Source organism: Punica granatum, chromosome 3 (assembly GCF_007655135.1).
Source record: "Punica granatum isolate Tunisia-2019 chromosome 3, ASM765513v2, whole genome shotgun sequence".
Taxonomy (NCBI): domain Eukaryota; kingdom Viridiplantae; phylum Streptophyta; class Magnoliopsida; order Myrtales; family Lythraceae; genus Punica; species Punica granatum.
Window position 1 is genome coordinate 9,323,367 of NC_045129.1, and position 26,620 is coordinate 9,349,986.

General features: G+C 39.5%; 3 protein-coding genes and 2 long non-coding RNA genes across 9 annotated transcripts; 4 read left to right on the top strand and 1 right to left on the bottom strand.

Moving 5' to 3' along the window:
- The first annotated feature begins 1,415 nt into the window (after window positions 1–1,415).
- On the top strand, window positions 1,416–4,939 carry LOC116198952. 2 transcript variants are annotated; one of them, XM_031529228.1, is made up of 9 exons: window positions 1,416–1,849; window positions 2,320–2,516; window positions 2,613–2,888; window positions 3,057–3,115; window positions 3,292–3,331; window positions 3,596–3,667; window positions 3,749–3,899; window positions 4,003–4,167; window positions 4,323–4,939. In XM_031529228.1, the coding sequence occupies exons 1-9, from the start codon at window positions 1,559–1,561 to the stop codon at window positions 4,695–4,697; spliced, it is 1,626 nt and encodes a 541-aa protein (XP_031385088.1). In that variant the 5' UTR covers window positions 1,416–1,558; the 3' UTR covers window positions 4,698–4,939. The 2 variants fall into 2 exon arrangements, with proteins under 2 accessions (XP_031385088.1, XP_031385089.1); XM_031529229.1 differs by having other exon boundaries at window positions 3,295–3,331.
- Window positions 4,940–6,405: 1,466 nt separating this feature from the next.
- Window positions 6,406–9,700, top strand: LOC116200926. Of its 2 annotated transcripts, none has more exons than XM_031531894.1 (3): window positions 6,406–6,713; window positions 7,285–7,904; window positions 8,582–9,700. In XM_031531894.1, exons 1-3 carry the CDS (start codon window positions 6,671–6,673, stop codon window positions 9,431–9,433), a joined length of 1,515 nt encoding a protein of 504 aa, XP_031387754.1. In that variant the 5' UTR covers window positions 6,406–6,670; the 3' UTR covers window positions 9,434–9,700. The 2 variants fall into 2 exon arrangements, with proteins under 2 accessions (XP_031387754.1, XP_031387756.1); XM_031531896.1 differs by having other exon boundaries at window positions 6,409–6,713; window positions 7,387–7,904.
- A 2,391-nt stretch (window positions 9,701–12,091) lies between these two features.
- LOC116199407 lies at window positions 12,092–13,904 on the top strand. 2 transcript variants are annotated; one of them, XR_004155532.1, is made up of 3 exons: window positions 12,092–12,512; window positions 12,801–13,360; window positions 13,452–13,902. It is a non-coding gene; the product is annotated as an uncharacterized LOC116199407 (long non-coding RNA). The 2 variants fall into 2 exon arrangements; XR_004155533.1 differs by having other exon boundaries at window positions 12,102–12,512; window positions 12,616–13,360; window positions 13,452–13,904.
- Window positions 13,905–19,373: 5,469 nt separating this feature from the next.
- On the top strand, window positions 19,374–20,608 carry LOC116200924. Its single transcript, XR_004155773.1, has 2 exons — window positions 19,374–20,009; window positions 20,122–20,608. It is a non-coding gene; the product is annotated as an uncharacterized LOC116200924 (long non-coding RNA).
- On the bottom strand, window positions 20,393–24,150 carry LOC116200922 (adenylyl-sulfate kinase 3-like). 2 transcript variants are annotated; one of them, XM_031531891.1, is made up of 7 exons: window positions 23,504–24,150; window positions 22,371–22,511; window positions 21,752–21,901; window positions 21,545–21,663; window positions 21,352–21,436; window positions 21,150–21,196; window positions 20,393–20,840 (listed from the first exon to the last, which is right to left on the bottom strand). In XM_031531891.1, the coding sequence occupies exons 1-7, from the start codon at window positions 23,745–23,747 to the stop codon at window positions 20,742–20,744; spliced, it is 885 nt and encodes a 294-aa protein (XP_031387751.1). In that variant the 5' UTR covers window positions 23,748–24,150; the 3' UTR covers window positions 20,393–20,741. The 2 variants fall into 2 exon arrangements, with proteins under 2 accessions (XP_031387751.1, XP_031387752.1); XM_031531892.1 differs by having other exon boundaries at window positions 22,371–22,494; window positions 23,504–23,703.
- Between the last annotated feature and the right edge of the window lie 2,470 nt (window positions 24,151–26,620).

Genomic DNA, 26,620 nt, shown 5'->3' on the forward strand with positions numbered 1-26,620 from the left:
ACAACAAAACAATATAATACATACAAAGTCAAAGGGTGGGTTCCATTTATACCACTCAAAATCAAAATCAAAATCTGATTTTAAAATCCTACTATGAAATCAAACACAACCTTAGCCTTCGAAATTCCTATTAAAAGTGCGTCCGGGTGGATTAGACGGTCAAGATCTACTTCAGCAAATCGACGGATTTGAGTCTTACAATAGCTGATCTTAGCCTTCACTAACAAAGCCCCGCTTTCCCTAGCACTAACCTATTACAGCAAAGAAAGCCCCGCTTTCCCTAGCACTAACCTATTACAGCAAAGATTGCATTCTGACATGAGAAAATTCTAACATGACATTGTATTACCGTGACATTGCACTCCTCATAGTTGGATGCCATAGTGCCCTGCGGACTCCACGTGCATCTAATGCGGGTGGAACCGCGTGTCACGGTGACATAGAATGACACGGTGTCACCATGGCAGCTCCATCTGACGTAACCATTCACTTGTCAAAGAAGCGTGAGTCACACGTGCCAATGGAGATTTGTTCTCATTTTGTTTTTCCTTTATTTCCCCGAAAAGATTGGCAGTTGTCTATTATTGGATATCCAGGTTGGCAAAATGAATTCCTCATAAAACATTCAGCTAAAAAAGAATTCCTCATAAAACAATAATTGATGGGAAGAAAATCACATGATACAAGGATTTCGGTGTAGCCACATTCATTTTCATTTGAAATCAAAAGTTTTTGGATTCGATGAAGAAGTTTTTCAATTTTAATTTATACATTTTTTTTTCACATAATAACCTTGATTACATAATATTAACAGAGAAAAACAATAATAGAGATTCTTTTGTTGCTTGCAAATGATGCGAGTTTGAAGCATGAATTTTAACGTAAGGGCACCAGCTACTAGCATTAGTTTAAGCTAGTCGTGGGTCAACGTGATATGTATACTATCGTGCAAGTCCAACCTTGCTCGAGCATATTATTATTCCATCGATTAGGTAGGAGATGCAAGTGATGTGCGTCTCAAGCCATGTCGAGCTTGGCTAGCCAATGAGATATAATCATTAATTACCGTATCATGGCCGGTCTCAGCTCGTCCAATTGAATTCACTTTGTAGGTGATGCAACCTGGCTTGGGAGGAACATATTATTAATGTACTTAACACGAGAAAAGAAGTGTATACAAAAGACATTTTCCCGAACAAAATATTGTCGACCGGAAAACCTATCCTTGTTCGAGACAACTTTCGGGTTAGAATGTAGGAAATAGACATGGGAAGCGAAAGAATCGGGGAGAATGGTTCAAAAAGTCCCTAGAATATTGAGGATCGTGAAGAATTAGTAAAGCTCTTGATTCCTTAACTAATGTCACAAGTTGTACAAATGTCTCTTCCTTCAGCTCAACCGAAAATTCTCTATAACCAAAAACCATAGCCACAAGCTATTCTTACCTTACTCACCAAGTCATTCTCTCTTTGCGTGGTTTAAGCTAGAAACTAGTATGCCAAGAGAAACTAATTATTCAGCACCCTTCTTCACCATGAGATAATCGTACTCCACGACCATGTCCGTGTCGAAAAATAGATCCGTCGGGATTTGTAGGCATCATCACCTAGTTGCGTTTTTGGTGTCCCTAGTCTTCTCCACAAACTTTGCAGTGTCTCTGCCTAACACGGTGAGTGTAGTTGCACCCGGACTGACGACATTATCATTACAAGAAGCAGCGGAAGCGGAAGCCGATGCTCGGGGAAACGGTAGCTGTAGAAGCTGCTACAGTATTAATAGGTCCGACCCTCTGCGTCATCTCAAGTATTACCATGGAGGCTATGATGTTCGGAACAAGCATTACTGGGCCGTAAGAGATCAACCCAATCTCCTAATCTAATACTATTCCTCTCGCTACCATGAATGCTTTACGTACTATAGCATTTAAACACATATCCAGCTTGATTTTCGAGCTGTAAATGACTGTCATCTCATAATCGATATCACATTAGATTGATTCATAACATAGTATTTAAGCAATCAAGTATCATAAGTATGTATCTTCATGTATATTTCTTCCACCTCCCAGACTGCATGAATCTTTAAGTCGTTGAAGTTTCACCTGGTTTGGACCTCTTGAAGGCCAAAAGCCAATTATAAAACCATATATCAAGAGTTTGATGACCTGAAAGTCATGAATCGCTGTGAATCGCTTTATGTTGAAAATTAATCTCGAACTTTGATACTGCATTTCTTCATTAACTCAGAATCTGTCATTTTCAAGGAAAAATCTCGAAATGTTTGGATTAATTAGTGCTTTAATTTGCTCATCCTTTTCAGTCTGCGGCATTTACAGGAGTTCATGGATACGCAGTGGCGGGAGTTTGGATGTTATGTGGAACAGGCTTTGGGCTATTCGTAATCACGAAGAAATTAAGGGGAAATAATAGAATTAGTGCCGGTCCATTAACTGCCTCCTCAAGTCGCTGCCCCTTAGTTATGTTCTCGGTCATAGTCTTCTTCACCTTCCTTGCCATGTAAGTTACCTCGATTTTGCCTGTTTAAATTTCGCAGTAAGTGAACCAGGTGAACCTCAATGAGACGTAACCTCGTATTTTCATCTTTGTATGAAGAGTGGTGAGTGGTGTTGTGCTGGCGGCAAACCAGAGCTCGCAGCACAGAACGGACCGGCTGAAGAAGAGCATTCTTGGAGCTGGGAGAGAAGCTCGACACACGATCCGGAAGGTCATACAGACGATGACGCAAATGCAGAACCTTTTGCAACCGTACGATCTTAGGATGGCAGTTGAGCTCAACATCACTGCTCACGGGCTCAGGAAGGAGTCCAGAGCCATTAAGCAGTTCATTGACCAAACTGACCACTCAATTGGTCTGGCGATCCAAACATCGTAAGGGACAGCATTCTCATATCTATACAACTAACATTTGAGGTCAAATTTGCCAAAGAAGAACAATATAATGACCCAAACTCGAGTATATTTCCATTCATTCATTCATAACAACGCGTTATTTGTTCTTTTACGATGTTAATTGAATGAATTTTACTGTGCTAAAAGGTACATAGTGCATCTGGTGGTCGTGGTCATCAACTTGCTACTGCTGTTAGCAGCAATAGGTAATCCTTTTGGCTCGATAATAACCTCTCTGTTTTCTCGGTTTTCAGTCGTGGTTCTTTAACAAGCTTGGACTACTTAATTGGCTGAGCTAACAACCATGGAATCATTATGGAAAATGTTATCTTTTGAGTTCCCGTATTATTTGCAATGATACTGATATCTCTTCATTTGATAGCAGTTCTTCTTTTGCTCCATTGGCAACCTTGGTTTATCACGTAAGCGAAATTTACTTCATTCTACATTTGCCTTGTTCTATTTATGACTAACAATTTAAACTATTAGGAAACAATCACTTTGAATGATATCGAAGCAAATATCCTGATCTAGAGTAACCGGAACCCTAACTCGTGTTCCCTTTTCTTCGAGTCATCCATTTCTTTTTTTCCCATCACGTGAAGTTCCCTCAGTCTAATACACATTCTTAGGGCATTTGACATAATGTTCGGTCTTCCTTATTCGTTTCTGAATTTATGTTTCAGGATAATAGTTCTCTGTTGGATCATCACAACGATGTTTTGGGCCATCACCGGCTTCGATTTCTTCTTCCACAAGTGAGCAAGAAAATATGCAGAACCCATGTAACGTTTTACCAATACATTAGCTAACCGAAGTTCATCTTTTATGCTGCCAAGTTTTGCAGAAGACACTTGTTCTGCTTTTCGGGATTATCTTCAGAACCCACAGAACAGCAGTCTCAGCTCAATTCTACCGTGCGTGGACTCAGCATACGCTAATCAAGTCCTAGTTCAAATCGGGTCCGCTGTCTATAACTTCATTCAGGCGGTAACCTGTCGCGAGCAGAACATGAGATTTCCTCAAAGCACGGCGTTTTGTTTGGCTCTCTGTCCCATTTTGACCCGTCACTCTATTCTCTTTTGTTTTCCAGTTGAATTTGAAGATAGCCGAGCTCAGCAAGGTCCTCATGAAGAGTAAACAAAGTGATAGCTTAGCTGAAACGTTTCGGGTCTGCCAACCTTTCTCTGGACCGCCCAACTACAGCTATGACAGGAATTGCTCGGAGGGCGAGATTCCGATCGGCCAAGTGCCACAAGTAAGTTGTTTCAACTATGACTTTAACGTACCTTCACACATATAAAGCTGAAGGATATCAGCTTTTATATTAATTTCCATCGGAAAAGGTTCGGTCTTAGCAGTTCCTAAGGATCTTATTCACAAAAGCGTCCATATTAATCAAATTAAAATCAGGTCCTCGCAGCACTCACCTGTTACAAGAATGAGAGCTTGACTGAATGTGCAAGAAACGGGAAATTCCTCTCAGAAGGCATCTACAACATCACGCTGGCCGTAAGCACATCGATCGAGGACTTGCTCGAGATATATCCCGACCTCAGGAACCTGTCAGAGTGTTCCTTCGTGAAGGGCAGGTTAAGTGACATAGTGTCCCGCCAGTGCAGGCCATTCAGATCCTCGTTACGAATGCTGTGGGCATCGATGCTCTCGCTGTCCATCAGTATGGTGGTCTTGGTATTGCTCTGGGTGACAAAAGCTTACCGAGACAAAGGAAGATCCTTCTCTAGGTGTTCCATCTTCCCCCAATCCCATGCCCGAGGTAACCGTTAAATGCTCGGGAAACATCGGAAGAGTTCCTCACATCCGCGAAAGGTTTTATGATGCCACAGGGGAAAAACGAGGCACTGAAAGTGCACCTTCTCGTTGTGATTCTTTAGTCATGGTTATGTGCTGTTGTATATTCTTTAGGATCTCTCAGGAGATCACAGATTCATGTGTTTCCATGGTGGTCGCAAGACTAACCATGGACCCAGAGAATAATGGTGAACATACGAAAGAAGATCATGACAATACCAAGAAACACGTCTCTGACATCTTTTGGACCTTCCTCTTTAATTCGGTATATCATAATTTAGAAAATATTGCGTCTAGTGAAGGTTATCCGTGTCGGGTATGATTTGAAACGCACTGACTTATGTGAGAGAAGTGATTGGTCGGATCAACTCCATGACTAGATTCTTCAGTGCAACAGAGGAGATTAGCTGTCTAAATGACATCATTGCCTGCTATCAAAAGAACTTATCAGGAACATCTTAAATGTGTGAATATCTATTGATTAATTATAATTATGTCTCTGATAATTAAAAATTTAAAAGTACGAAAATTTATGAGTATTGCGTTCTTGAAGTGAGTCCCGAACTCGAATTAAATGTGCCCGTGTCCGTGGTACTCATGTCCCGTTAATTACAAGACACTGATCCCCAACCCAAGAAGATCGGCTCGCCCAGACTACGTTAGCAGCAGAGAAGGCCTATGTATGCCCTACGAGGCCCAAGTCTGGGCGAGCAAATCCAATAAAAATTATCTAATTCCCACAACTAGCCCCATCATGTTCATCTTGGTTGCTAAGGCTCCACCAACCCTTCTAATTGAATCTTTCATTATTTTTTTCTCCTTAATTTTAACAGTTAGAATTTGGAAAGGAAAAAAAAAAACAGGTTGATTAGCTGTCGAAGATTTTAGACAAGAAAAGAGTGTGTTAATTTATGGGGAAGTTCCTGAAAGACAAAATCCACCTGAATTTTATTCAATAATCATCGATTTTGACTTTATGTCTATTTAATGAAAATATAGATGGTGACAGTGACAATACAACTTCTTAGTTTTGTTATTATTACTCCAATGATGTCGAAAATTAAAGTAATAAAGCAGATTCTTTCTTCCTTTTCAAGATTAATAGCCGGTTTGATTTTAAAATTTATTTTTAAAATTTTAATTCTAATTTTAACTCTACTCGATACACAATAAAAAGTCAACAATACAATTATTACTTTTCTCTTTTCTTCATTTTTTTTTAATCATTCAATTTAATTTTTTATATTAAATTCTTTCAATTATTCATTATTTTTTCATACTTTTTCTCATAATTTAACAACACAATCATTACAATCCAATTAAAATCAAAACTCAACTCTACTTAACTCTAAAACCAAACACACTATAAATTTCTAGGTTATCTATTTTAACAGGAAACCATAATTCCTCTGAAACCCGTATACCGAATAGCCTCCGACTACTGAATCATTGCGAGTGATCATCAAACTGCCACACTAGGGGTTCCGAGATACCTGAATCGAAGATTGAAAATTCGATGTACTTTTTGGAGGAAATTATCATTGCTCTTGTAATTGTTAAAAAAAAAATCCAAGTAAGGTGAAATTGTAATATTGAAAAAAAGGACATGAAAAGGAAAAATATCAGACTGAAATTGGAAAAAACTTGAAAATGGAACGAGACCCAAAATGGCTTCCGACATATATGTCATCACTATGACCTCTTCTTCAAGGTCTTCTGCTCTCTCTTCCTTCTTTCTCCCGTCACGGGCGACATAGCAGAAGAAGAAAGCCAGAGCCAGAGGGGCCTTCAGCTTCTTTAGTTCTTACTCAGATCCAGTTGACCCCAAGAATCAGAGCCCCACCTCGCTCTCGAGCTCAAGATGCCCCGTCTTGGTTGATCTTTGATGATCGAAGTTTTCTTCCTCGAGCTTGAAATCAGGGGGCACCAGCAGCAGCAGCAGCTCAGCGATGACAGGGAACTTGGGAGTACACAGATTCCGAGCTGTTTCAGGTGAAGATTGAGTTCTTGATTCCGGCCTTAGCTTCTGCCTCTGAGTTTGATTTCTGGGTGAATCTTGTAATGATTGTATTGCATAAGCTTGAGGTGTTTGACTTGTTTTTTGAGATGAGTTCAAAACGAATACTTGGTGAATGGAGAGTTGATTTTTGAGATGAGTTTTAGTTTTAATGGCATTTGGGGATGAATCATTAGCAGATGATTCATTCTCATGCTCAAAATTGAGGCTGACATTAGTTCTTCAGCTATCCTTCATAAGAATTTTTTTTTTTTTTTTGGTTACTGATAGTTCGTGACACGTATAATTCCAGACTTCCAGTAGGGATCACAGAACTAGGATTTCGGACATGGCAAGTGGGGAGGGACTTCTGACATTCGAGAGGAATCGAAGCAAAGTTTGTCACGAAGTTGAAAGATTGACACAAAAATGTGGTTTTATATTTTGCCCCTTTGAATTAGTTATCTGACGGGGAGATTTCAGAAAGATATGCAGCTTTTGATAATTATATTCTGTATTGATGTTGTTAGCGTGACTTATGATCGATGAGTTTCTGTATTTCTCTAGATTGCACTGCGCTAATTGCAGCATTTTTCGGGGATAAAAAGGAAGACAAAGTGAGGTTGAGGCTCAAATATCGGAAACCAACTACTTTCCCTTGCAATGCAGGGAGCAGATTCTCGTTCACAGCTTTAGTCTGGACCCTCGTGGGGTTACTCCTCGTTTTCCATCTTGTCTCGATCTGTCACAAAGACAATATACATCACGGAGAGATCCAATCAAGAACCAGTGGTTTCCTTCGCCGCCCAATCTATCACGAGCTCGAGGTGATTGAGGAGGTGAAGAACATCAACATCCCTCCACCCAGGGGAAAGAGATCATCCCGTGCTCCAAAAAGGAAACATCACAAAAGGTTCTCCCCAATTATTGAGGAGTTTCTGGATGAGGATTCCCAGCTGAGGCATGTGTTCTTTCCCAATCGGAAAAATTCTATTGATCCCATCGGGATGACTGGGAATGATAGCTCCTACTACTTTCCCGGGAGAGTTTGGCTGGATACTGATGGGAATCCAATTCAAGCACATGGAGGGGGTATTCTACACGATGAGGGCTCAGAAACTTACTACTGGTATGGAGAGTATAAGGAGGGGCCCACCTACCGAGCTCACAAAAAAGGAGCAGCAAGGGTAAGCTGTCTAAAATAAAATTGCAGATTTATCTTAATAATTTCCAACTGACCTTCGAAGTAACCACCTTTTCTTTGAAAAATTTTACCTGTGATTTTCCATTATTCTTATTTATCCTCTAGGTGGATCATCCTTAGCTTAACTTTTCTCATGTTTCTTCGTTTGGAGGCTTTCTAAAGCAAATACCACTACTCCATGACCCTTATCATTCTTTCAATCACAAACTTTTCTAGATACAGATCCACTTTACAAATTTACTTGTTAAATCTAACTTAGTCCGGGGCTGATTTGGGAAGAAGAAAGGAAGACGGATGGTGCAGAGATGATGGAAGTAACGGTTGAGCGATAAATAATTTTAGCCTGTTGAGTTGATAGGATGAAATCTCCTTGATATATCAAGCGGTTTTTATCCTAATTCTATTTCCCTCTTAGTTTTCACCCTTATTTTCTCTTAACTACTCATGGACCACCTTATATTTGTAGTTGGCTGTGACCCATCTCTCCTTCATTTATTTGGACCTCATCCATAGGCATTGATTCTCAATTTCTTGAGTAGTCTGCTTTACTTACCATTATTGTTTTGAGCAAACGCAAAACGCCTGTGGTATAGTGTGCTCGTATCGCTCTACTCCTTACATAGAGAAGGCAGTTCTGATCCTTCTTTTGCTCACATTCAGGTTGATATCATAGGAGTTGGCTGTTATTCTTCAAAAGACCTGTGGACGTGGAAGAATGAGGGGATAGTCCTTGCGGCTGAGGAACTGAATGCAACACACGACCTTCACAAATCTAACGTGCTCGAGAGGCCAAAGGTAGTGCACAATGAGAAGACTGGAAAGTACGTCATGTGGATGCATATAGACGATGCCAATTACACCAAAGCCTCGGCCGGGGTTGCGGTAAGTGATCGTCCAACGGGCCCCTTCCAGTATCTTGGGAGTAAACGGCCGCATGGATGTGACAGCAGGGACATGACAGTATTCAAGGATGATGATGGGTCGGCCTATATAGTTTATTCCTCAGAGAACAATAGCGTTCTTCACATGGGACCGCTGACAGAAAATTACCTCGATGTTGAGGACGTGATGAAGCGTGTCCTTATCGGGCAACATCGGGAAGCTCCGGCCTTGTTCAAGTACCGGGGAACTTACTACATGATTACATCCGGTTGCACGGGCTGGGCCCCAAATGAGGCCTTAGCCCATGCTGCAGAGTCCGTGATGGGACCGTGGGAGACGCTAGGGAATCCGTGCGTCGGTGCAAACAAAGTTTTCCGACAGACGACGTTCTTTGCCCAGAGCACTTTTGTCTTTCCGATCCCAGGGCACCCGGGCTTGTTCATTTTCATGGCGGATAGGTGGAATCCGTCCAACCTGAGGGACTCAAGGTATGTGTGGCTACCCTTGATAGTGGCAGGGCCCCCAGATCAGCCGTTGGAGTTCGGGTTCGGGTTCCCCCTGTGGTCGAGGGTCTCGATATATTGGCATAGGAAGTGGAGGCTTCCTTCCGGATGGAGTACTTTGAGATGATCGATAAGGCCCTATTATTCATCATTCTTTCTGTTTCTTCTTTCATCTTTTCCCTTATGATATTTGATTCTAAATTTTTGTTTGGCTTTTGGTGTATCATATGCAAGTATAGCGTAGTGGCGCACATCTTGTCTAGTGACCGAGAGGTCACAAGTTCGAATACAAGGAAATGGTCTTTACTGTTCTTTCCCATTAATGGTGATGTGAATATTAGCCAAGGCACATTTACGGATCTTCTCTTTGCAAATAATACCTAACTTCTGCTCTTTTTTCGTTTAAATTTTTAGTAAATATTTTTTTCGATTATAGGGAACATATGCTCATTGTAAAGATAAAATACCTAATAAAACTGCACCGGTGATGCCATATAATAAGAATGGTACCTAAAACTCTAGGTTTGAAAACCAATAAGCGTTGCCCCACTTCTCCTCTCTTTTTTTTCTTTGTACCACAGAGCATGACATAGTATAAGAAAATAAAAAAATTAAATAAAATGGTTCATGTAGTCTGATTGACGAACTCTTTTTTTGTTTGAATTTTTAGTGAATATCTTTTTTCAAATTATAAGGGAACATATGCTCATTATAAAGATAAAATACCTAATAAAAGTGCATCAGTGGTGCCATAACAAGAATGGTACCTAAAATTTTAGGTTTGAAACCAATAAGCATTGCACTGCTTCTTTTTTTTCTTTTCTTTTTGTATCATGGAATATAACATAGTATAAGGAAATAGGAAACTAAATAAAATGGTTTGTGTAGTCTGATTGACGAAAATCGGATTTGAAATTTCTTGGTTATCAAGGGAACGTATGTGTCATTATACTAGACCTATCTATATATGGTTATATATATATATATAATTATAAAAGTCAGAGTAAAGTGTCGGACGATGCCACGTAGGACGTAGATACTCGATCCTTATAAAGATGAAGATAAAATACCTAATAAAAGTGCACTGACGGTGCCATGACAAGAATGGTACTTCAAACTCTAGGTTTGAAACCAATAAGCATTGCACTGGTTCTCTCTCTATTTTTTTTTTCTTTGTACCACGGAATATGATATAGTACAATGAAATAGAAAACTAAATAAATGGTTTATATAGTCTGATTGACAAAAATCGGATTTTGAAACCATTTGGTTACTAAGGGATCGTATGTATTATTACACGACGCCTATCTATATGTAATTATAAATATAAATATATATATATATAATTATAAAAGTCAGAGCAAAGGGCCGGACGATGCCACGTAGGTGTAGATATCTCATGGTTGAGTGACTCTTAAAGTTCTCACCAATCATGATACGAAAAAATGGCATAGTATCATCCAGTCACATTATTCATTGAAATCTAAAAGTTCTTTTGTTATGAAAGATTAAAAGTCATATATTATAGTCTTAATAATTTAAAAATTATTTATAGACGATCTTAGCATTTTCACGTAAATAAAGCACAAACTTTCGTATCCTACGAATTACGAAAAATCTAATTTTTATTGAAAGCACAAGAATATTCAACTAACTATTATTTAGTACTGTCAATATGTGTCATGTCGTGTTTAAACGGATTGTGTCTAAACATGTTCGTATCAGAAAACTCTAAACCCGAACACAACACGTTTGATAAACTAGTTAAGATTTTCAAATACGAACATGACACATTTAATTACGGGTTAACACGGACACGACATGTTTAACATGTTTAACTAAGCATGTCTAAATGTGTACGTATACTCACATACACGATATGACATTATTACCTTTAGATATATATTATACATATGTGATATGACACTATTAACTTTAATTACAGATTACTATACGATTGACATGATAAAAACACCATAAAGGGGTGATTTATATAAACAAATTTAGATGATTTTAGTGTACTTTCTTCTATAAATTGATACAATATGTGAAAACAAATTCATTAACATGATAATACATAATATAAACCGGTCTAACCGTATCTAAACGGGTTACAAGAGTTGAACCCGTTCAGACACAAAACATATTTAGCTTTAATTCAAACCCGCTTAACTCCGTATCGTATCCATATTATGTTATCGTGTCGTGTCAAATACTGTCGACCCTACTATTATTGTAGGATATATATCATCAACCTCTATATGAGGAAAAAAAAGGAAGTTTAATTGAAATAGAATTGCTATGAAATAAATATTTATTAAACATACGGTCCCAAATTTTTTTAAATAATTATTATAATTTCATAAATTCTGATGAAAAACTTTACTTATAGACGAACTCTACATATACAATCATAGACGAACTTTTGTTAATCGTGAATATTTTATATCATTCATAAACTTATTCCAAATGTCAACCATCTTTGAATAGCATAAACCCTTCATCTAGTTTCTCATAAATTCGCGTCCATTTTTGTATCCAAAAATATTACTTTCGCATTTATAAGAGATCGAGCATTAATAATTATTTCCCTTTCAATAAATATACTTCTTTATATTCTACTCTTCACGAGTTAAAATTGCTAATCACTTCACAAACATTTTGATGATATAAAATCTTATCGTTTTTTACATTCCAAAGATATTAACATATTCTCTTCCACGTGATATATCGGTTGCACGCAATATCATTTAAGCATGTAGTGCTGCATAACCATTCAAATCCAAAATTAAAATACCCTTAAATTTCTTCTCTGATTGCGTAAACACAAATCCATTTTAATCACGATTGTTCTCTCTCCCCCACAGACCCACACCCGACTTCCCGGCCAGAGTAAACCCTAGAGCACGATCTGCACAAGCTCCGAGTGCCCTGACGGAGACTAGACCGAGGTTGGGATCGTCGATCTAGTCACACTGCCGGCTACTCGAGATCCGCGGTGGCATCGTCGACGACACACCTCCGACGATTCGAGACCGACGTTGGCATCGTCTGGTCATCTTCTCTTCTCATCGGTCGCTTCTTCTTCGAGCACCATCGTTCTTCCTCCAGCTATACATCATTTGCCACTCCTCCGATCCTGTCTTGCTGCTGACCCGCCGCTGCTCCTCTTTCTCCCTTCTCCGCTCTGATCTTTTCACTAACAGGTATGTGTTTCTATTGACGACCCAAATAAGAGTTTTGCATCAATGTGGCTTGTGAGCGTGTCATCAGTCATGCGATTATAGGGATTATGGATTTGCATTGCAGATTGTACAGCTTAATTATAGGAAGAAACTGCCCTCTTTGCACAACTATTCAGATTTGTTATGCTTGGCAAAGCAACTGTCCATATAGTTTCGTGGCCTTGCTCATGTATATTCTTGCGGCCTCTTTGTTGATACATGCTAGCTCAATATTTGATACCATATGGAGTATTTGAATCCTTTTTGCAGTCATGGCTGGCTTGAATTTGCAGAGTAAGAGCAAGAGGAGGAAAATCGTTGTCCTGACTGCGTGGATTCAAATGTGTACTATTTTAAGTAATTTGATGACCCTTCTATTAGTATTAGCTACTCTGTATAGCCCCGAGTCAAGCACTAGGTCCTATGATATTTCTCGTGCCCGTCTGCCACCTGGTGAGGAACCAGGAACTTCAGGAAGAAAGAGGAAAAGGAATCAAACTGACTTGTCGACAATTTTTGAGGCTGTGAACAGTATGACAGCTGATATGAAGGAGGCCTGGGTGATGCTTTCGAGGAGTGTTCACTGTGACATTGTTCAAGAAAAGCTCCTTGAACTTCCGGGGGCACTTCGTAGTGTTGATGGCCTTACTAAGGCAGAGGTGCGCATGGCTATTCAAAGATTCGGAAAACATCCGAATGCAGTCCTATTGTTTTTTGGTACAGAACCGGAGGACCGCTTGGAAATGGTTAAGGATTTCCTTGCAAATGATTGAAGGACTACAAGCTAGACTTCTTTGTGGAGCTTTTTGGGCTCTTACGGTTAAGTCAAGGTAAAAATGAAAATCCTTCTAATGCTGAAACGGCAGTTTGGTTTTCTGCTATAATGGTAGCTGTGAAGTAATTTGGTATTTCTTTTGGCAGCTATCTGGGTGGTGTGATAAATGGTGAAACGGAAGAAGCTTTGAAGTTTATTTGGTGTCACTGCTCCTTTTTGTTGCTGGCGGAATGAAGTAAAGTTTACAGGTGATTTTTTTGTCAAAGCATGGAGCGAAACGACGTACTTGCCGGTGTTGTTGCCCGAACTGAAATTGGTAGAGGTCCTAGGCCTTTTGAAATGTGTACGTAAGTGCAGAAGTGACGTTGTAACTGCTCATATACTCTGTAAACATGTTCGTGGATCGGCATTTGTCGACTTTGTTGTTTTGGAAACTTGCCACACCGGTCATTAGTTCTGATTAAATTAGGGGCAGCAGTAGCACCTTTCGTGCAGCTATGGTGTAGAACATGGTGACAGTTTGTATATAGCTTCTATGGGTAATGAATTGTATCGTTTCTATGTCGAAAAATATGGTTTATGTGGTCGTTTGCTTTCGATAGGGTTATTTATTATTACTGTTATTCTTATTGCCACTAATTATAGCTATTATCTAAAAATATTTGTTATTCTTTACTAAATATGATCTCTTGGCACCTTCAATTATAATTGTACAAAATAGAAACTGGGAAAAGAATCGTGTGGGGATCACCCACAGACTTCACTTTATATACTTAAGAAGTTATTTACAGTAAGAGTAGAAACTAAAGACTATTTACATTTAAATCCCTAATCTATTGAGTTCTATATATTTAACACATCCCCTCAAGTTGAAGCATATATATTGTGAATGCCCAGCTTGTTACAAATATAATCTACTCGAGGACCTCTAAGAGCCTTAGTAAAAATATCTGCCAATTGATCATTTGAACTAACAAAGGCTGTCACAATATCCTGAGATTGCAACTTCTCTCTAACAAAATGACAGTCAACCTCGATATGTTTCGTCCTCTCGTGAAAAATCGGGTTCGATGCAATGTGTAGTGCGGCCTGATTATCACAAAATAACTTCATAGGGTCAGGTTGTTCTACTCCTAACTCTCCAAGCAATTGCTTCACCCACAACAGTTCACAGGTGGTTAAAGCCATCGCCCTATATTCAGCTTCGGCACTCGATCGGGCAACAACATTTTGCTTCTTACTCTTCCAGGAAATGACATTCCCCCCAAACAATACACAGTAACCTGTTGTGGATCTTCTGTCTGATTTTTAACCGGCCCAATCTGCATCAGTATATCCAACGATTTCATTATGACCTCGATCTTGATATAACAATCCTCTACCAGGAGCTCCCTTAAGATACTTCATAATTCAAATTACAGCATTCCAGTGAGTTTCAGTTGGTGAATCTAGGAACTGACTGACAACACTCACTGCAAAAGATATGTCTGGTCTAGTAACTGTGAGATAGTTCAGCTTACCAACCAGTCTGCGATATCGCCCAACATCTAAAAAGGGTTCTCCTTCTCCTAGTGCTAACCTGACATTAGGCTCCATCGGTGTATCAACGGGCTTACACTCAAGCAACTCCGTTTCTTCTAAGATGTCTAACACATACTTCCTTTGTGATATGTATATACCACGCTCAGACTGAGCAACCTCAATCCCAAGAAAGTACCTCAAGGCTCCCAAATCTTTAGTTTGGAACTGTGAGTGCAAATAAGTCTTCAGTTGAGAAATACCAACTACATCATCCCCCGTAATTACAATATCATCAACATATACAACCAAGAGAATGTGTCTTCCTCCATAGTGTCTGAAGAACACCGAATGATCAAATTGACTTCTCACTAGACCAAACTTAATAACAGCTGAACTGAAGCGACCGAACCATGCCCGAGGAGACTGCTTCAACCCATACAAAGATTTACGGAGTTTACATACCTTGCCGAAGTACTCCCCCTGAGCAACAAACCCAGGCGGTTGCTCCATATAAACCTTCTCTTCTAAGTCTCCATGTAGAAAAGCGTTCTTGATGTCCAACTGATGGAGCGACCAATGATTAATGGCCGCCAGCGACAACAATAAACGCACAGAAGCTACCTTGGCTACAGGAGAAAAGGTATCTCCATAGTCTAGTCCAGGAATCTGTGTATAGCCCTTAGCAACTAGACAGGCTTTCAATCGGTCAACACGACCATTTGGAGACGTCTTCACTGTATACACCCATCGACAACCCACAACAGTCTTTCCAAGTGGCAAAGATACAAGTTCCCAAGTGCCGTTGGTATCCAAAGCAGACATCTCATCTATCATTGCTTCCCGCCAACCAGGATGTGACAATGCCTCCTTAACAGATCTAGGAATAGAGACAGAATCTAAAGAAGAAAGAAAGGCAGTATAGGAAGGAGACAAGCGACTATAACTAAGAAAGTTATATAGAGGATAAGGATTAGCAGTGGAGCGGGTACCTTTTCTATGGGCAATAGGCAAATCTAGCTCTGGAGAAGACATCAATGGTAGATCCGAGGCTGGAGGTGCGACTGGAATAGGGGTAGAGTCCTCTGGTCTCTCAGAAGAGGTCACTTGGACTCTCTCTACCTGCTGTGATTCAATATGAGGTACATTTTTCCTACGCTGATAAGTAATCAGTTCACGTGGTTCGGTTGGCCGGGAAGTGGATGGCGTCTCAGGTGTCTCTGGAGGAGAAGTGGATGTGGATGGAACACTAAACGGAACAATTACATATGGAGAAGGGAGAGGCAATGATTCAGAAAGTGACGGAGGTTGATTGGGAGACGCTGAGAAAAAGGGAGTGGACTCAAAGAAGGTGACGTCAGCGACTACAAAATATCGACGTTGTTCTGGAGAGTAACATCTATACCCTTTTTGCCCACGGAGGTATCCCAAGAATACACACTTTAAAGAGCGAGGAGACAATTTTGATGAACCTGGAAGCAATTGATGGATGAAACAGAGACATCCAAAGATACGGGGAGGCAATGAATAAATTGCATCACGGGGAAACAGGACTGAAAAAGGGATTTGACCATGAAGGACACTAGAAGGCATTCTATTGATCAAATAACATGCAGTGAGAAGTGCATCACCCCAGAATTTGACAGGCACGTTCATATGTATCAAGAGAGTGCGAAAAGTTTCAATAAGATGCCTATTCTTTCGCTCAGCAACTCCATTTTGTTGTGGAGTATAAGCACAAGAAGACTGATGTATCATGCCTCGAGAGGACATATATGATTGAAAGGATGTTGAAAAATATTCTCGGGCATTATCACTACGAAGAGTACGGATTGAAACACCAAATTGTGTTTGGATTTCAGAACAGAAGGACACAAATATGGGATATAGATCAGACCGATTCTTTAACAGATAAACCCATGTCATTATGGAATAATCATCAATAAATGTTTCAAAATAACGATAACCTTGACTAGAAAGAACTGGACAAGGACCCCAAATGTCTGAATGAACTAAAACAAAAGGTGCACTAGCACGTTTACTGACTCTACTTGGAAATTGGGTCCTAGTATGTTTTCCCAGCTGACATGATTGACACTCTAATTGACTGACTTTGGACAAAGTCGGAATCATTTGCTTCAGATTAGCTAGAGAATGATGACCTAGGCGACTATGAACCTGCTCTGGAGATGCAACAGTGCAGGCAATAGGTACCTCATATGTTGTTGGGACAGAGAGTCGGTAGAGGCCTTGAAACTCACGCCCCGATCCAATCGTTCCTCCTGTCCTCTAGTCCTGAATTACCACAGAGTCCGAGGTAAAGGTTACAGTGCAATTGAGATCTTTGGTCAGTTTGCTAATAGAAATTAAGTTATAGGGAAACTTAGGAAGATAAAAGAACGGAGGATAAGAAAATGGAAGCAGTAGGTTGAACTGTTCCAAAGCCACTCACCAAGGCGAGAGAGCCATTAGCTAAAGTAACAGAGGGCAAAGAACTAGAATTACGGAAGTGGGATAACAAAGTAGAGTCACCGGACATATGATCAGATGCACCTGAGTCTAGAACCCATGAACCTAATAGAGAGGATTTGGTGAGACATGCCACTAACTGGCCAGACTTTGCGAAGGACACAACAAGTTTAAGCAAAGAGGTTGACATATTAACCAAAGATAACCAAAGACAACAGAGAAAAATGGAACCAGTGGGCTTATCAAGCAGTAACTGAGACAACAATGGGCTTAAGCAAGCAGCAACTAAGAAGCAGCAAGCAGCAAGCAGCAATTGAGACTTAGCAAACAGCAACTGAGAAGCAGTGGACTAAAGTAGAGACAAAACCAGACAACCAGAAGCTGAAGCAGAGATGAAACCAGACCAGACGGAACCAGACCAGACAACCAGACCAGAGAAGCGAATGAAGCAGACACTAGAGGCAGCTGGAGACAAAGAGCAGCAACTGAAGCAGCGACTTGAGGAAGTAAGCTTCAACTGGGTTGACGATTCCAGCAGCAACAGAGACGACAGTGACTCCAATAGAGCAGCAGAGCAGCACAAATGCAGATACAACACAGCAGATACGCAGCAGGCGGTGGAGATGAAGATAGTAGGTTCACGGCAGCAGCAGACCCAGACGGAGACGACTGGGCGACCACTTGAGACGACTGGAACCTCACGGACTGGCGACCACCTGAGACGAAAACGACTGGGCGACAACCACCTGACAGAAACGGAACGTCCAGCCCTCTAATCAGAAGCAGACGAGACCTCCAGCTCTCCAATCGGAAGATTCAGCTGGGACGATCAATTTTCCCAAACCTAACTCTGATACCATGTACAAAATAGAAATTGGGAAAAGAATCGTGTGGGGATCACCCACAGACTTCACTTTATATACTTAAGAAGTTATTTACAGTAAGAGTAGAAACTAAAGACTATTTATATTTAAATCCCTAATCTATTGAGTTCTATATATTTAACAATAATTTTCTTAAGGTATCGAAAATTCTTTATAATTTCATTTTTAAAGATTAATATTTCATTCAGGAATTATTATCCTGCCCCTTTCTTTTTCTGGCTGAATGGTAAATAATTTTTGAGGTATTGAAAGTGATATCCCACCTAATGGAAGCCAGTGGACACGGTCAAATCAACATCCCGATGTGAATCAGTTACGACTATAAATTAAGAGCACTTTATGATATGACCGGAAAAGAAAAATTATGTAATCCTTTGAGCATCAGAATCACACTCAACCCAAAAAAAATAAAATTGCACCATATGTGGAATGGAATGAAAATGAATGGATTCTATTTAGGGAAATGTAATGGTATTGATTATTGAGTCGAAAATGTGATTTTTTTTAATGACCATTACAAAAATGAAGGAATATAATTATAATATTATATTTATTTATCAAGATATCATGTTATATATATTTTTAGATATATATATATAAATTAAAATAACATATATAATGGTTCACAGTATATAGCATGAAAAGATGGAATAATTATTTTCTTTGTTAATTGAGGGAATGCTCATTCCATCAAAATGAAAGAAAAAATGATAATGCGGGAATATTATTTTCAACTTTTGTAAGAGATGTTAATAAGAAAATTAGGTACAATAAAAAAATGAACATTTCATTCATTCTATTTTCGCGTACCAAACGGGTATATTAGAACTTGTTTGGATAAGAGGGAAATGGAGAGAAAGGAAGGCAAAGAGAGGGAATATGATAGGAGAGAAAGTTGTATCGAATTTTTTAAAATTTCCATACAACTTTTCCTTCCTCCCCTTTCATTTTCCTCTATCCGAACGATCGACTAATGTCGTGACTCGTGACGATGCAAGGCCACTTCCTCAGGTTGAGTAACCTAGCTCAAACTTGCGAGTACCACTTCAACTTCAATCGATGACACTCATAGTGACAATTGTGTTCGGATTGAACTTATCGTATTTACCGTAGAGTTATTACCAAAATTCGATAATTTTGAATCGACATAAAAATTATCCAAATTCTCTCAAAAAGAAAAAAAAGAAGATAAAGGAAAAGCAAAAGGAAGGTGTCTTTGCTTTCTGCCTAACTGATGCGTACATAAAGTTCTTCAATTTCGGACAGACAGACAATAGGGGAAACCGAGCAAGACGCGAAGGCGGAAGCAGTGAAGCAAAGCAATCCAAAAAGATCACATCACATCAATCTTTTAAGCTAAGGTTTCCTTCCTCCGGAGAAAGACAAGAACCGTTGTGATTGCACCGGCGAGTGGTTCCGATGGCGGTGCTCCTGGCGATGGTGGTGGACGGCCTTGGGGTGTTCGCGAGGACGATCTGGGGGCTGCAGCAGCGGCGCCTCTCCTCCACCTTCGAGGCCGTGAGCTCCGCCGCCGCGTCCCTCGCGGCTGCCTTCCTGCTTTGCATCGTGTCCTTACACCAGCATCGGCGTGGGGACCTCGGCCTCCCTTTCATCTGATCCGACTCCGTCTCACTTGATATCGGATGCCAGATCCATCTCACCTGTCTTTATCCCATGTGTAACCAACTCCATTGCTGCTTCAACGAGCCCCGGGTTATGGTGGCTCTGTCTCACGCAGTTCGTCGATAATGAGGAGTTCATCAGCGACGCTGTACAGATTTGTTCGTCACTTTTCTTTTGAATTCCTCCATTTGATGGAATCAGATTGTCCGCGTAAGATATAATGTAGCGCCTAACGTTTCAGTTACATGATCTGATCTCATTTCGTTTCCATGACATTGTTCCAAACATGACATAACTGCTTTCACGTCGGGATTTTCTGCAGTAGAGTCGAAGCAAGAGAGGGTTTTCCTTTTCTAAGTGGAAAACCAGACGCAGCTGTCGCCGGTAGTCGACCATCACAAACAAGAAACTGATGTTGTTATGCATCCATATCGAATGGTTACACCGATAATATGAAATGCTAGTCTTGTAGTCGGTGCATGATTTCCGACATCTGCATATTCACAGATATACAACATCGGTCACGTACTCGGTCGTGGGAGTCAGATGCAGATGAATAGCGCCGAATAAGGACGAGTCGCCAAAGAAATGTGTAGTACTCCATAAAGAAGTTTTATTCATAAGAAACAGTTATTCCAAGATACAATGATTGATATGTATTCGCAGTCCCTCCCTTACCTAAAGATCCAACAGTTGTAATGCATTTTGAACTAACAAAAGCCTCCAAACAAGGAAGCTTTGTACTAGTGCAATTTTGAACAAACCACGTCTATAATTTAATTAATCAATCGATTAATTTAATTTAAGAATGGGATGGAACTGACGAACACACGAGGAGGAAACGAGCGATTTCCTCGATGCGGGGAAGGAGCAGTGATCCAGTATTTGGAGGACACAGCAAGCAGAGAGAAGAAAAGGCTTCGGATGGTTTGGTGGAAATATTCAGGCCATGAGGTACCCTTTCTCCTCCAAGTAAGAGATTACCTGTTCCGCCATATCACAGGGGGAAGCGCAGTCCCTCTCCGTCTGTTTCAGTACTATCTGCACGTTCATATAACACTCGAGAATCAGTGAGTTGAGTTCATAAATTATATAAAAGTTCACAGGTTCACTGGCATTGGTTGGACGAGTCCACGGGTTCAACTGCAAGACCAGTTCCTTAAGAAAACTGCATGAACTGACTAGTTCTCAGCACGAACAGATTTATCAGTTCATTTGCATACCCTGCCTTTTCAAAGAAATTGAACAGCCTGCTTTTCAAGTCTGGTTTCTAAAGCTATAGGTGATGGGTCATTAAACAATTTATTTTACAGCTACTACATGCCGAGGCAACTATTCATTTATACACACCTCACAATCCAATGGGGGTTCATAAGGATCATCAATACCAGTAAAACCTGCAGCAAGAAATCCGAGAATAGATGATTATGCAATGATTTACATATGTAATAAGTAAAAGAGACACTTAATCAAGTAACTGAGAGAGAGAGAGAGAGAGAGAGAGAGAGAGAGAGAGAGAGAGAGAGGGATATCCATTCTATTCCACGAGTACCTTTAATTTTTCCAGAGCGTGCGAGCTTGTACAGGCCCTTTGGGTCCCTCGCCTCACAAACTTGTAGAGGCACATCCATGAAAACCTGCAAATGTCAGCTTTATCGCTCAACACAAGAACTGTAGCACAGTTTCTCATTCACAAGCAAAATCTACCTTCACAATTCATGTTGCCAAGAAAGGAGAGCATATACCTCAATAAAATCCCCTTCAGGCAAGAGGGCACGGCAGGCTGCTCGATCCTTTCTATAGGGAGAAATTAAGCTAGCAATGCAAATGACTCCAGCATCTGAGAAGAGCTTAGCAACCTCTCCTGCATATGATAGGAATCATGCTTTACTCCTACTACTAGAACATAAAAAGAATTTTAACTGAAGCACAGAACCTTTTGAGTTTTATACCAATCCGCCGTATGTTCTCTGCACGGTCTTCTGCCTTAAAACTAAGATCACGGTTCAGGCCGTGTCGAACATTGTCACCATCGAGGACAAAGGTTAGCTTTCCTCTAGAATGAAGAGCCCGACTTAGAGCACACGCCACAGTGCTCTTTCCTGTTACAATGTTGAACCTTTTGAGTATTAAACAATTAATATTTGCAGGAAACTTCTTTGTGGCCACCCCTTTCATCCTTTTATGAAAATACATTAACTTTTCTCTCTTCTTTTTTTTTTTTGGGTTGGGGTGTGTGTGGGGGGGGGGGGGGGGGAGATGGTGTTTGGGGGTGGGCTGCACTTTTACGCCCCTAAACTTAGGGGAGGCCTAATCAATAAAAGAAGAAATATTTGACAGTCGGCTGAAGTAGAAACATCTTTCAAGAACAAGCATAACATTAATCTTGACAATCAGCAACCCTTCAGTAAAATTGTTCACATGATTTATCTAAGAATCTCATGAACCTTTCATCATAGGACCTTCACTTTATTTTAGCATTTAGGAGAACGGGCGAATAAACAAAAGAAAAAGGATTTTAAAAATGGTTTCATTATACAAAAGAAGGTATTCAATGATTTTAATACAAACCTGAACCACTTAGTCCAGTAATCCATATGACACACCCTTTCTGCTGGAGCAGTTCCTGCCGGTCAAGTTTCCCAACTGAACACTGGTGCCACTTGATGTTTGCTGAATTTCCAACAGGAGATATCTGATCGAGATTTTCACCTAGTTAGATAGTACGTCCATGAGAGCTGCATGAATTTAGACCCAAAAGAAGAGGGGGGGTGGGGGAGGAATCGACAGAGAGAAGAGAGCAAGAGATGCATGTAAAGGTGACATGTACCCAAGATTCATGATTTTTTGAGTAACAGAACACCAAATAGCAGACAAAAGGAATCATATAGATCCACAGGCATAACATACCAGGAACCTCCACCAAAAGTCCTCCGAAGCAAATAACATGCACTTTAAAAGCTTAACTTCATCAAATTTTAAAGGGAAACTTCATGATTTTCATAAACTGGACGGCATCAGGATGCCTTTGACCTCAAAAGTAATACATCATTACACTACAATACGTAGGCAACTTAGAAGAGTTCCAACAGAATGGCGGATTTCTTACCATAGGTGATTATCTGGAACCTGTTTCTGGTCTCCCAGAAAATGTGCCAAGAGGAATATTTCACAGTATCAGGAAGTCTATCTATCAAGCATATGTCCAGAAAATGTATTTTCAGAATTAGCCGGTGGTCTACACGATATGATAATTCAAGGTGGCACATCATTTTGTTGGCGTGAAGAGAGTGTCGATTTCCGAAAATACCATATTGGCCAAGATTAGGATGTGCTGTCGTTGTCATTTCATATAACCGCAGCATTGTCGTGCAAAATGTCAAAGAGCTTGTACAGCAGTCTTGTCGTGCAAAATGTCAAACAGCTTGTACAGCAGGATTGTCGTGCAAAATGTCAAACAGCTTGTCTCGGGGATAAAATGTTTCTCCCGCCAGCAATATAATTAACGGAAATTGACGTAACGGTGACAGGATAACAATCATCGATATAATCAAAAACTCCGTTTTCTTCACCATGGACGCACCGACAAAGTCACGGCAATGGAGAAGCAAACCCCAACAGAGGTTCAGCTACGCCACATTACGAAACAAAGGCAACCCACGCTTTCTGATGATGTAAAGGACAACCCGAATCAAAGAGATTACCTTGGGCGCCGTCAGCTCTGCCGTTGATGTGGGCGGCTCTGGTCTCATTGACGGCACGGATAGGCGCCGGAAAGCTCGATCTCTCCCCGGGACCGACGGACAGCCCAAGGGAGCCGGACCCGGGCTCGAGCCGCGACGCACCGAAGCTGACAAACCCAAGCCTCGGCGCCGGCGCTGAAGGGCTGAAATCAGCCTCAACGTGGGGTCCGCGAGTCAGCGGATTGGCGCCCTGCAACAAGGCCATCGAGCAAAGGGGAAGGGGGGGATCTATTGAGAGCTTTGCCGGGATCGGAAGAGGTTCAGCGAGGAGGCTAAACTGAGCATAGCGAGTGGAGGGGAGAGGTTGAAGGAGAAGCAGAGTAATTACAGATGTGTATATATATATATATATATATATATATAAAATATGTGTATGTATGGATAGCCGTTTCGGTGCGAGGAGGAGCGGACGAGTTGATTAGGAAGTAAATCAGAAGGAAAGAAACGGTTGTTGGGGGGAATTGAATTTTCCGTACGAGGAAATGGAGGAGAGAGAATGAATCTTCTGGGGGGGAATGGCTGGTGACTCTGATGAGAGAGAAGCTACGCGTCAGATTCCATCTGTAATTCCAAACCAATGGTGAGGGCCATTTGTTGAAGGTGATGGAGATTTTGATCCCCTTCCGCTCGGGGGATGAGGCAAAATATTGGATGAGTGATACTCAATTATTTAGATGCGTAAAATATCACTTCTAAATCACACATGCATAATAAGAAATAGAGAGAGTTATACAGTGAGACACTATATAATGGGAGTGAGAGAGTGACAAGAGAGGGAGAGAGAGGAGGTTGATGATTCTTGCCCTACGCACGTGAGGCGGGAGCAATTAGTTGGAGAAGTATTTTGTGGAGCAGGAGAGGCTATTCGATGATCGTATCTCATCACGAGACATGAGGAAATATCGATTAAATTGTAATAAATTAAATAATAAGTGTTAATCACTCGATTAATTATGGAGAGTTCTCTTATTTGATGCAATCTTATTGGTTCTTTCTCATCATATCAGTATGAGGTAGGATCATTTAAATTTTTTTCGTGGAGCGGTGATACCATATCATAACAACTTCGACATGGCCATGGCCGGTAGAGACACAACCTTAGGCCACAAATTTAGGTCCCAATTAATGAATATTATAAAATGTACATTTATGGATATATAATTTGTTGTTTTCAACCTAATAAATTAAGGCCATTGCTCGTAACCGAAAAAAAATTAAGGCCATTGCCTAATTTCTTATAAATTTACATGTCAAAAGCAATTCCTAATAAATCAAATTTTTTGCTTATTTTTAGATGATTAGCCAACTATAACATAATCAATTTCGCATAACCCATTCAATTGAATCAAATTTTCCCATCTTCCTTTATCCAATCTCTCTCAACTTTTATTTTTTATGTGGTTTTTTCTTAGCATGTTTCCTCTTAGTTTTTGGTTGATGAAAGCAATGGAGAAATAAGTATAGATACAAATATTTTGTTATGTAATATTCGTACCATCATAAGTTATATTTTTTGTATTTATGCTACCATAATTTCATAGGAATTAGCATTTTATAATTTTTTTAAAATATTGTGTATCAGTTAATTATTTTCCAGTAAAATTTATATTATTCAATGACAAAATTGCAACTAATCATTTTATTTCATATGCATCGCATACTTATAATATATAACTACTACAAATATTCAATTTAGACATACTAATTTAGTTTTGGTAATTTTTTAACATTGATATTTTGGATTTTTTATTTGCAAGTATTAAATATCTATTATTTTTAATATGACAAAAATTTGATATAATTAGTGACTTGTGATACTTCGTATATTTGCTTAATTGATTATTTTTAACAAAAAAATTTCGAATATTCATTTCCGTGTTATTTAATTTATCAATATATTTTTTATAATAGTAATTTTTATAATAATTAATTATAGCACTTATTAATCCATTTATCATAAAATGTAGATAATTTTGCTATATATTACTTTTATAATATTATTAGCATTTGTTAGGATCATTTATTACATGTGCAGTTCATTTTATTATCTATTATTATATATTATAGATATTTAATTTTGACTCTCTAATATTGTGCAATAGGATGCCTCCATTTGTGCAATTGACTAATTTTTTGCATTTAGTTTATATATCCAAAAACTAATTAAAAAGAGACCCTTCATTTTTTTCTTTTACATTTTGTTAAACCTAATTAAAAAAACGCTGCTAAATACTTTAGTTTTGAGTATGTACCCGCTCCTTGAATATATTAATTCGAACTACATGCACAGAATTATCACTCGCATGTGAGGAGTCTTTCATATAAGCATTTTGGAGAAATCCTTAGGTCGTGGTCGATTGTTATTTCAAGTCTCCTCGTCAATATATACCTCGATTTTTTTTTTCAAATTTTCATAACTAATTTTTAAATTTTCACAGTGTGTTAATTTAATTGGATTTTTTAGGAGATTATTTATTTCTTTTTTTCTGTAAACATAACAATATCACAAATTCATAAAAAAAATATCAATATAAACAAAGACAACAAACGCTTGTCATATGACCAGTATATATAAACTAGGGCATACAACTTATAAAAAATGAATGATTGATGCTCCGTTTGGTTTCACAGTTAAAATCACAAAAATTTTAACTTTAATTTTAACTTAACACACTATACAACAAAAATACACATTTTCCAAGTCAAAAACTTTAACTTTAACTTTAACTCAACACACTACACAATCATTTGTCATTTTCCACAATCAAAATCAAAGTTATTTTAATTCTGAAATCAAACGCACCATGAATGTCCCTCTTAGACTATCTCCATTCACGGTCTCTGAAGTGAGTTCATTACTGCCACATAATCACCACATCATTCAGATACACGCTCAATAAAAAGGGAGACTCACAACTCCAACCATTATCTCTGTTTTTGAATCTCTTTATAGGGCCCACATACATATGAAAAAGGGCTAAACAATTCCTTTTAAGAAAGAGCCAAACGACTAATAAGGGGAGGGGAAAAAGCCGTTGCATGCAACAAATTTTCTCATGAGTAGCCACGTGAATCAAA